Source organism: Porites lutea, chromosome 4 (genome assembly GCF_958299795.1).
Source record: "Porites lutea chromosome 4, jaPorLute2.1, whole genome shotgun sequence".
In the NCBI taxonomy this organism is placed as follows: domain Eukaryota; kingdom Metazoa; phylum Cnidaria; class Anthozoa; order Scleractinia; family Poritidae; genus Porites; species Porites lutea.
Genome location: NC_133204.1, coordinates 23408618 through 23420722, shown reverse-complemented (window position 1 = coordinate 23420722; position 12105 = coordinate 23408618). Strand labels below are relative to the sequence as shown.

At 39.3% G+C, this 12105-nt stretch overlaps 1 protein-coding gene across 1 annotated transcript; it reads right to left on the bottom strand.

Annotated features, from left to right (window-relative positions):
- Positions 1 to 7578: 7578 nt before the first annotated feature.
- On the bottom strand, positions 7579 to 10019 carry LOC140935095 (octopamine receptor beta-1R-like). The gene has a single exon (XM_073384630.1). It carries the CDS (start codon positions 9953 to 9955, stop codon positions 8930 to 8932), a length of 1026 nt encoding a protein of 341 aa, XP_073240731.1. The 5' UTR covers positions 9956 to 10019; the 3' UTR covers positions 7579 to 8929.
- Positions 10020 to 12105: the final 2086 nt, after the last annotated feature.

Below are 12105 nucleotides of genomic sequence, written 5' to 3'. Positions count from 1 at the left end.
AGCAAATTGAGTTCCGGGCCGATAACTGCCTCTGGATACTCTGGCAAGGTTTATTTTTGTTACCCGGCAGGCTATCGGAACATTGGCAGTGTCGATGGTGGTTTGTCCGTGCTGCTGGCGAAATTTGTTAAGCTTGGTAGTCCATGGGCCCGACCAGATTTTCTTACCACTTCAAGGGAGAAATAGTGACATGTATAAATTTAAAGACTAACTTAAGTTGTTTAAAATTTTTGATGATAGCAATTTTTAACGGGCAGCTTTATTATATTTTTTTGAAATTAAAAAGGGTGGAAAATAGCTATCTATGAAAAACAGACCTTACAGACAAAATAAAGTGCCAGAGAAGAAACGATAAGCATTAAACCGTCTAAAACAAAGAGAGTGATGAAATATGTTTTCTTTTATTAGAAGCTACCAATAAAGAATAAAAACAACGAAAAAAAATTGTTTTATAGCGATTTTACTTTCAACCGCCCTTGTAATGCATTATGGGTAATCCAAGATGGCGGACAATCTCTCAGGTAAGTTGTTGGTCAGGTTTTCTGGCTCTTTATAAGGAATATTCTTTATTTCGATGCGCAATAAACAATTTACAATATAATAATTGTTTTTGAATTAAACAATTTTTGCAGTAATGTTCGGTGAAAAGTATGCAAAGACTTACCAACCTTCGAAGTGTGAACTAGATTTTTCAAAACTCTAGTTATAAGTCGAACTTAAGTTTTCGTTTTCTGATTGCTATCGTTGCAAAAACATTATAAATTACAAATTATTGGATAAACTGGTGTATCAAAGAGAAGGTGACTAGTGCTGTGAGGATTTTAGAAGAAATGCTTGAGATTTGTTTAAGTTCCAGACAGTCAGATGTTGATTTTTTTCTTTTATTGCCCTACTTTCGCGAAAGTCTTGACAAATATAGCCTTGTTAACTAAATTTTTTAGAAAATAAACTTAAGAGGATTATCAGTATAGAATCAGATGGATCCCTAAGAAACGTCTTAGTGTGGAAATGAGAAATGACTGTTTGATACATTGTACAAAAGATTCTGGTGACCTATCATCAGTGCAAGACTTGCAGTCCTGCATGGAAAACGCTTGTAAGGGCCGCCGAAATTCGGCAGTACGCACCAATTTTAGATCTCGTCAAAACAGTAGCTGGAGAGGAACTTCCAACCACTACGTACCACCGTAAGTGCCGCGGTATTTTTACTATGAACAAAGATCTTGACAACATATGTAAAGAGAGAATTCAATGCAACGAGCCAGAATCGAATTATCAGAAAGAAGATCGTCTATTCGGGAACCCCCAACAAAAAGCACAAGGTATAAACGAATTTGCATTTTCTGTGACAAAGTTAGTAAGTACCCTAAAGGCAAAGATGTGCTGCAAAAACTGATACAGTACATTGATCTGCGTGCAGATGAAAATATCAGAAAGACTGCGGTAGCAAAAAATGATAGCAAGTTATAAGCTATTGTTGGTTTTCAGTGTCACGCCATTCAAAATAGATCAAAATATAAATCAAAACCGTTCAACAGATAAAGTCCAGAATCTGGGAAATGAAAGGAGGTAAATATGCAAAGACCCTCGCCAAGATTCAGGTCAGAGGAATATTGCGTATACAAGATATTCGAAGAAACGTTTTACCCAAATTTATAGAGATTTGTATGGAGACGCCATGCTGGCGCTCATCCGGATGAGCTCCAACATGGCGGACGGAAACCAACAGAAACGTCTGTTACCGAGTGTGGATTTATTCTTCGAAGAACTCATAAACATTACAGTAATACTTTTTCTAATACCTGAACTGTTTAAATAGGAAAATTCCCTGAAATAAGTCATTTTTTTTAACCTACATGACAGCTCCCTTGGCCTTCTTGTAAATGGCACATCACGCAAAAGCTTAGAAATTCAAGCGTACTCTATCACAAAACCAAGAACCCTTTTGAAGCGAAAATTTGTATGAAAATTAGTTTTCAGCTTCTTTAATACATCATGAAAGTAAAATCTCGGTAGGATAGATAGTTTTGTAGTTTGAACTTTAGTGACGTCATGTGAAAACCCGCAATTGTCTCACTAGATTTGGTAACAGCTGGCGCATGCTATCATGGAACTAGCTACAGAGAATAAACCAGGCCAAAGCCAGAAACAGGCACCTCCTCAACTTTATCATTTACAACTCAGGATGATGAATATGCTTGCACTGAGTCAGCAGCGTACTGGTGACGCCTAATCTAACAAGGCTCACTGATCTTGCTTAAACGATAATCTCCTACATGAAAGATCTGGGCATTAAGGAAACTAAAGAGTCCTCCAAGATATATCTTCGCAGGAAACTTGAGGTAGAGTTTGGCAGTTAATTACAGTTTGAAGACCTGCATGGTAACAACAGAGTGTTTTTTATCCCTGCCAAATTGTCACGCCTTCAGTTGGCTAAAGAAGTAGCGCGATTACAGCAACTGCAGTGCGAAACCGTTAAGCATCATTAACGAGTTGCTCTAGAAGTTCGGAAAGCCATATGTTGCAAAGAAAACGGGATGTCGTGGCCTCCTAAGCCTTCCCAGCTCACTGAAGAGGAAGTAAATCTCCCTGGTGAAGTCAGAGTATTTCTAGCTACCTTGTTACTAGGAAATTCAAAGTACCCAGAAGAACTGTGTTCATCAAAAGTCCAGCGCCTTGTCAACTCGTTTGGGCAGGACATGGTATTCGGAGTGACTGGCGGCCGAAAGAAGCCTCTAAAACACATATTACTTTCCTATGCTGCCAAGGTTCAGGCAAAGACTAACAGGGAAACACCTTTTCACCACGACCGAGGAAAGATGTGTTGAGATTTCAGAAGGTAATTTCAGACCAAGAGAAGATCTGACGTCAACTCAAGAGGAAGCAGATACTAGACTTCGTCTTGACGCATCTCATGCAGCAAGGAATGGTTTCAAGGCTGTTGTTATAATTATCGTCAGAAGATACCGATGTATTTGCACTTTGCCTGGCATTTAAGGACTTTGTTCCAGCTACCATGTATTTGAAATGCAGTACACAGACTCGAACAAGGTTTATCAGCATCACAAATGTCTTCGAACGTCATGGTTCTAGGATTTGCAAATGTCTTCCTGGTCTGCATGCTTTCACTGGATGTGATAGTGTCAGCGCATTTTCTGGAAAAGGAAAACTGGCGGCGTTAAAGTTAGTAAAGCGACGTCCTGTATACCAAGAGTTATTCCAACAGCTTGGCGTGGAATGGGAATTATCGAATGAGCTACAGGGACCGCGGAGGGGGAGGGGCTGGTAGGGCCGCGGCCCCACCACTTTTTTGCGTCCCCGCCCCCACTTTTTGCGCTAAAAAGAAAAATAATTAAAATTAAAAAAAAAGACTTGAAACAAGTTTTTTTCCGTCTATATTCCGCTATATTCTCTGTATTTTCTTTAATTTCAAAAGCCAGGCATTTTGTGGGGCTCCTGTGCTTTTCGCGGTAATTGTGCCCTGGGGCCGACTTGCTCCTTGATCAAACGCCATGCCTTGGCAATTGCCTTGGCCACCTCTTTCTCTTCGTTCGGCAGCGTGTTTTGTACTTCCAGCTCCGCCAGAGCTTTTTATCAGTTTTATCAGACGAAATTACTAGCTTTTTCAAGCCAAACAAAGGTGAGTAGTTGTTTTGAGTTGATAAAAGTTTTATGTTTTGTCTTTCTCCTTTCGAATCAATGAAATATTTGATGGCAAGAAGAATTACATTACTTGAACGGCCATAGGGCTATTGCATTTAAAATCCGTACCCCCCGGTTGAGGACTTACCTTTTCATCTTACCCCTTAAGATTGGCTAAAATTGCATTCACCCCTGAAGACTTCCGTAAAACATGGGTTTACCCCTGAAGAATTGGGTCATACCCCTGCAGGGGGGGATCTAGGGGGAGGGTGCAGGGGGTGCGCACCCCCCCCCCCCCCCCTGAGATGACCTGCGGTTTTCTAATACAACTGGTATTCTGCAAAAAAAAAAACTACGTGGTTTATTGGTGTTGAAGTAGAGCAAGAGACGAGTGCACCCCCTCCTAAAAAAAATCCTTGATCCGCCCCTGCCCGGAAGAATTTGGGTTTACCTCTGAAGAATTTTGTGAAAATTAAGGCTTCACCCCCAAAGAATTCCATATTTGTTTACTCTATATCTACCCCTAAAGAAATCCTCAATTTTTATAACTTATCCCTGGAGAATTCCATGGTTCCTCAACCGGGGGGGTGCGGATATTAAATGCAATAGCCCATAGTTGGGAATTTTTCGATTTTCAATATGAAAAAATTATTTTCAATTGTCAGCCCTCCCACTTTTCACCTTGCTCCGCGGTCCCTGAGCTATTTGTGCGTCTCCAAGAGTTCATGTGCCTGATGTACTCTTCAAATCCTGGAACTAAGGATGTTAACGTGTTGCGTTACCGTCTCTTCTGCGCCAGGAAAGGAGAGTTACAGTTGCACCAGCTTCCTCCATGCTAGGACGCGTTACGAAAGCATTGTGAGAGAGCAAACTATCAGTCAGCAATATGGCGCAGGAGTCTTCAAAGTTCACCCCAAATCCCCTTGCCCATTGGCTCTGGATGGTGTTTAAAGGATGGCAAGTTGACTATTGAGTGGATGAGTGGGGAACCGGCACCCAAGGCTGTGCTTGAGCTCCTCTCCTGCCAGTGTAAGAGAGTCTGCCAGTCGCCAAGCTGTACCTGTCTCGCTAACGGATTGCATTGTACTGACATGTGTCGGTTACAGGCGTGTACAAACCAGCTTGAGGAAGCTACAGAGGATTTAACTACAGATGACTCTGATATTGAATGTGAAGATGATTGAGCTGTAGTACTCTAAAGGTTCTCATGGTGCCTTGACATAATCTCTTAGTGTTGTAGGGTAGTGGACAAAGTTATTTGCAAAATACCAGACAGGAAAGTAAACATGGTCATTAGGCGTTGAGGTTTTTAGCAATGTTACCGCGTGTCACTAAATAAACGAAAGCTCAAGCACCAGTCTGCTGCTCTTGTAATATTTATTTCGATGGAAATGTGTCTAAAACGTTGATTATATAACGCAAATATTCAATGTAAAGTGTACGTTGACACATTAAAGCAAGTATCTGACGAGGTTTCCTGAGGGAGTTCAACATTCCTACGTATGAAAACACTTTTAGCCAACGTGATTGTTGCTATGGCAACCAAGGTATATTAATTCTGGTTAATTTTCTTCATCAAATGTTATCATAATGTAATTTTGCATTTAAATCAACAGTAGAGCACAAAATATGCATCAAACCACTCTGTTCTCACCAACCACTTTTACATAGTTAGCTCATACGTATTTTGTGTCAGTGATTACTCAGTTAATCACGTGATTTTGATATTTAAGCTGGCCATATATCATTGCTATCATATATCAAACTAAAGTATAGGAATTGAGGATTAAGAAAATGTGTGATAGCACTGCTCCCTTTAAGTGGTAAGAAATTTCAAATTTTTAGGTCTTGGCCCATGGACTATGGGGGATTCGAAAAGAAAGTTTTCTGGGTAACGCGATTTGACTGCATTTGGTATGAGAAAGTACTTAGAGTAAACGCTTACTTCTCTACTTGAATTATATGGAGGAATTGTGGCAGCTGGCGAAAAACTGCATGTCTTTTTCTTCGTCCGAGCAGTGGGCACCCCGGCTGCCTGTGTTCTGCCTTGTCCTTTTCTTTGGATAGACTTGCCTTTTTAATTCACGACTAAAACGTGTTACACGGCATGTTCTAATCAGGACACGGTTTCCTTTTCAAGTTCTTTTGAGACGAGATCTGTTGAGTCATAAAAGGTTCTATCTGAAATACCGTTTGGCAAGGAAAGAAACTGACTGTTGATTGCCTTTCAACCGGCTCTCTCCGATTGACTACACAACTGAAATTTACGTGGTTTGTGTAGAATACTAAAAAAGCTTCCTTAGATTGATTATTAGGTTGTTACTTCTTTATCAGTTCTCCGGCTGTTGGTGGTCGTTGGTTTTGATATTCAATAATAAATCAATATGACTTGCTGGAAACATTCCAGTACAAAGCAGTGCAAACAATACGTTTGCTACTAAAAGACGTCGGGTAGCTTGGCTGGCAGTACTCATGGTCTTGATTACGTACTGTCGTTGGGCAGCTGAAAAGAGTTAATACATTGGAACTGAGAAAAGAACTTGATAATTTCTTGTTCTACAGTATGTTGTTTTGTTAAGGACTGGGAATTGTCAGTGTATTTTTAGTTTCAGCTGCAGTTTTTTTTTTTCACTGCATTGACCTGACGTTCTATTTAATGTCGAAAGTACAATATTGAATTGACTCTCCATTGTACTTTGTTCACTCGATGTGCATGTGGAAATTTTGTTTCAAAAGTACATAGTGCAAAAGTTATACTTTGTTATCATTCCTTTTTTTCTTGGCGCAACCATTTTGTGACATATCAGACCAAACTATGTTATGCACGGTAGCTGCACTCTTGACTTGCTCTTTCTTTGCTATTTAGCGGCGTCGAAATTATCGGAAGTTTATGTTTACTTTGTAAGATAACAAGTTCGTGACGCGCTAATGTGGTTTTCACTAGATAAGAAATAAATTTGTTTACTTTAGTGCTCTTTCAATAACAAAATTGCTCTCTTTTCAGGAGAAATCTTTCCCATATAGATAGTCTAGTTATGTTCCGGAAGAGCTTATAGCTATAGCTACCTTTTAAGATCTATTTCTCGTCCGAGTGAAGGTGAACCATGCTTAGTTTACCATATTTGGCGAAAACTAATGCACAAAATTCAGTGGTTGCTCTGTCTAATTTTTTGCCAAGTTTTGATCGTACGATCCTTTTCTAAACTTGTAGTGCTGCCGTTAGAGGGGCCGGACATACTCCTGACCATTTTTTTTTTATATCTATCTGAACAACAGTGTTTTGTCTGTTTTATTTCGTATTTTCATGTTTGTAATTTTTAACAACTCTCTGAACCTTACTATCAAAACCGGCTTATGGAGCTAATGAGGAGAATTACTCAAGACGTTGTCTTTGCTTGATATCGCCTTCTTTATTCTCATGATCTTTGTGTTTGATTTAGTTGTGATGTAATTGGGAGAAATATGAAAAGTGTCACTATTGGGACTATATCAATGTCGATGTATTCAAGGCTAACTTTTTCTCCCGGATACACAGGTCAAGCTCTCCCTCTGTATTTTCACTGCTTTTGCTTGGCTTTTCCGTTGAATTTTACTTTTTCGGACGTGCTAAAAAGTGAAAAGTTAATTAGAAGTTTGGAAAGCCTTTCATGCGGGATTAAATGCTGCGCCCTTTGCGACGCCCACCATTATTGTTATTAACTGATTCAAGCTCTTCACCACATGGCAGCTGGACTTTCAGCAGTGAAAGGAAACTGTACGTTCGTTGGGGACCGATTCTTTAAGCTATTTTACAAAAGTACAATAAGCATTTAATTGGCGATCTACAAGTTTTATTTTTGCCGCCGTTCATGGGAGGGACCATGGTAATCTCTTGTGGCTTTGACCGTGGTGGACAGCTAACCGCCAAAAATATTAAGGAAGGAAATATTTCCTCTCTTTTAAAGTCCATTATATTACCGTTAATGAGGCTAATTTTCTTCAGGGTGGGAAGACCATAATGAAATCATTAAACTTGTTGTAGTTCCTGATTAACATGGAGGTGTACTACATAAAATATAAGGAATAAAATAAGTTACTCGTCAAGCGGAAGTTTCGCTCACTTATTCTCAAACATCACTGAAGCGTCCTAACATGCAGTTATTATACACAGCGCTTGCTTTTAACTCAGCAGTGAACAGAATTACTTTTCGGCGTCAAATGCACTCTAAACTGCGTTTCCTATCCGGAAATAATTACACATGCAGAGATGTCGTGATAAATTGTTGGCGTTTCGTGACCTCCCTCCCTTATTAATGTGGAACTCTATTCTTCTAATTCTAATGTTAATTTGCTAAAAGGTAAATCTATTCATGTTTTGATCAGTTTTTCCAATAAATAAATTTGTCATTTTTGAACAATGTCCTCTTCTCTTGTCTCCGTTCAGTTAAGGAGAATCGTTTTATTAACACGATTGCATTCCGCTGCTGCTGTTATTAAATAAAATGTGGAATTCTGGATAAGATCCTTGAATGAAACCATGTAAAGCCCTTACAGTATCTCCTTACAAATAGCGTACTATTAATTTTTTAAAATGATCAGGAGATCCCAGTGTTATTGGAAAGATCAACGACCATTTTCCCCCAATACTGAACTTTTTTGTGTAACTATTTACAATATATCTACCGATAAATATTTATTTTTGTGGCGTTTTAGTATTAGTTGCATATGGTACCACTGTTTTTACTTTTCCTTTAATTTCGCATTGATATAGTGTGCAGGGCTCTATTATAGAAACTTGATGGTTCTTACACCTTTTGGTGTTTTATGGTTTCAGCATGCAGTAAAGATCCAATTTTAATGGTTTTAAAATAGATGCTTTAAAACCCCAAGTTAACGAAAAAAAAAAAATTGCAAGGTTACCGGGTTAGAATCCGCACTTCCTTTTATAAGAATTTCGTTTTAAAATTGCGGCTTTGGGCACGAAAGGTAATGGACTTCTGAGAAACGCGTCCCCAGACCCTAAATTCCTTGTCTTTTCTGACAAGCCTTCTCTATTTCCAAGTTGGAGGCAATAGTTTAAATGATATAATTTTTTTGACACCGTTCGCAGCTCTTAAACCTTCTTAATCTTAAAGTCAGTTACGGACAGAGCTAAGACATGAAGTGTAGTTTGAAGTCGAAATCCCATGGTGCACATTTGATCTCTATATTAAACCTCTTCACCAGTTTAAACTACTTTGTACGCAGCTAAATTTTAGATTCAGCTGTAGATTGTTTCTTGAACTGGCAATTTTGGCACTCTTGAGTGTTAAGGGGTTAAATTATTATTGCTCTGATGCCACCGTAGTTTAAATATCTTTATAAAGGATTCCCGGAATTCCCGATTGAAAAATGAGTACAAGATGGGATTGAGCGCTGAGTTGAGGTAGGCCAGCACTAGAAGTGCCTGGAAGACTGCCACATTGCCGACCATGATACACTCTCTACAGAGGGAACCAACAGTAGACAATAAAGTTATTGGCATCCAGCATACAAGAAATGTTGACACTAAAATGGCGATGGTCTTCGCAGCCTTGATGTTTCGCTTGGTCCTTTTCTTTTCGTTGGTCATGTTTGCAGAATCCTCGTTGGACACACAAGACGGCACTGGTTCAGGGACTTCGTTTGCCAAACGATGGGCATGCGCATTGGCAATCAGGTAGATCTTGAAATAGATCACACACATCACAACTGTTGGGAAAATAAAATTTACCGCAGAACTTGTCACGGAAAAATAAGGATGTATGTTGAAGAAACACATGCCATTTATCACGCTGTGATCATAGAAAGGCCACCCCACCATTCCAACTGTTGTAAAGACGAAAGAATAAAGCCAGATTATTGCTATGAAAGTCAAGGCTCTTTTTGGTCTCATCTTGTCGTAGTACTGCAGTGGGGCGCTGATAGCTCGATATCTGTCGATGCTGACCGCCATTAGGTTCAGTATGGAAGTTGGGGCTGCTATCAGGTACATGAAGGCCCAGAAATTGCACGTGAACTCACCATTATTCCACCCGAATGGGTGTATGAGAGCTTGCACATCAAATGGCATTGAAAAGCAAGCTGTCATGAGATCAGAGATCGCCAGAGAAACTATGAAGTAGTTGGTCACTTTGCGAAGGCGTTGATTGAATGAAATAGCGAGGCAGACAAGCAGGTTTCCACAGATCGCGGCGAAGATTATGATTATAATAAGAGAAACAGTGACAGTAAGGAAAATTTTATCAAAAACACTACTACCATCCCTTGTCAATGATGTCTCATTGTTTGAAGTGGTGTTTGAGTTTCCCTCCATTATTTTCAAGAGGTGATTTTGCCGCCTCGGAACGCGTAGCCTTTCCTAACGTTTTGCCTGGCCTCAAATCATGATCACTCACGCTAAGAGGTACGTTTTGCTTTATCAACCGACGTCCCTAGTGTACCAAAATACCAAGCGCGTTTGAGGGAGTTTTATCTCCAAATGTCTTCTGCGTGTTCACAACACAGTGATGATAGGCCCGGTGTGTTGACGGTACTTTCGTTTACTTTAATACAAAGCGGCCTTTTGCTCCGTGCAAGAACTTTTCAAATGTTAATAACGGAATTTAAACCTGTGTAAACAGTCCTTCCGATCAGTTGCGTGTCTCTGGTTATTAAATTAGTTGTTTGATGTAGATTGACATCTTCATATCGATGTCGGTAATCATGCACGTGAAGAGTTTGTTTCGACTTCCTCTTTCCACGAGTTTCTTTATGACACTGAGCAGTGTTTTCCCGAGCAGCTGTATGCTCGTCTTTCTATACCGCCTTCCGTATCAGCTCAGGCAAATTTGTGTCTGCTTATGTTTGTGGCGGCGGAAAATTGGAGCGCCTCCTCAGGATAACTAAAAAAATAAAAATAAAAATGCCACCATTATTAGCTTTTTCCGTTGATGAGTGATGTGCTAGAGAGTAATTTGGCATATAAGACTCTTTTTCACAAGTTTCCTTGCAAGACGGAATCTCCGCTCTTACCACAACAAAACTGTTTAAACTCACTGCAAGTGGTAAATAATTCAGCTGTGTTTGAAATGGAACCTTTGATTAGCTTAAGTGGATTTGACACCATTGATATGAGGTGACGTGTTTGTATCAATGACACGAAACCGTGAAATAATGGGGTAGTTATTTAACGATTATTATGTGACTGAAACAATCAGTTAGGATTGCATTTTGCTAAATTTTCAAGTTTTTCACTGCTCTGTCGGAAAGATCGATATAACAAGGCTGTGGCCTCATCAGTGTGTAAGGGAAGTAACGATTTAACAAAAAAATGCCATATTATAACGTGAGATGAGCTCTACTCTTTTGACGCTGACGTAGTAGCCCTCATGAGACTTATAGAGTAATAGGTTCTGAATCAAATGGAATTAGCAGCAATTTATCTGAAGATCACACCCGATGAACTCTAACCCTGGTTAACTATGGCATGATTATGGGGCGCCAAATGTAAAAATATTATTAGGCAATATTTTTCTAATTTTTGTGCGATTAAATAGCACAGGATTGTCTTGCGATTTGTAAATAACGCTTTCCAGGTTTGTGGTATGTTAATCACAGATATCTAACTTTTCCCTGCTTACGAATTTGTAAATTGCAAGATTTCTATCTTTGCAATTTATAAATCGGAAGATACTTTAAGATGCTTTACTGTGTGATTTATAAATGACAAGATTTCCAACTTTGAAATTTTTAAATCGCAAGATAATATTTTTAGTTTACTTTGCGATTTTTGAATCGCAAGATCAGGGGCACCCAACGACAATTTTCGGAAAAATATCTGTTCGGAAGACGATTTGAGATCTAGAATTTTCGGAACATTTGTTGTAAAATTTCTTGCTTGCCTGCCTCTCCTAAGATTTTCGAACATCTAAGAAATGGTAAAATTGCCCATTTTCAACGGATTTTTACCCTAAAAAGGTCACCTAGAATTTTCGGGAGCCTTTTTTCTGGCTGAAATTTTCGAACAGGTAAGTTTTGATCCCTATAATTTTCGGATCACTAGACTTTCAGCTAGGAAATCCGAACAGATGAAAAATTTATAGGGGATAAAAATATGCCCATATCCACCCTTTAAATACTAAAATACGTTTAACAATGCTATGTTTAAGTGGTTTTGAACTATATTCTCGTTGGGTGCCCCTGCAAGATGTCGGACTTTGTGAATTATGAATCGCAAATGTCCAACTCTGTGTTTTCTGTTTATCAATCTCGAATGTGCGATTTATAAAGCTCAGATGTGAATGATGTGAATGTGCGATTAAAGCCGCAAGCCGAGGAAACTTGTTACAGCGGGCTCGTACTCTAATAAAAATTTAGCGAGAAAGTCATTCTTGTTTTTAACAGTGCCGGGACGGATCTTGCAAGAAGGCTCTCATCAGCCATTTCAAAAGCTATATCTGAGGCCCTCAATGCTGATTTAAATCA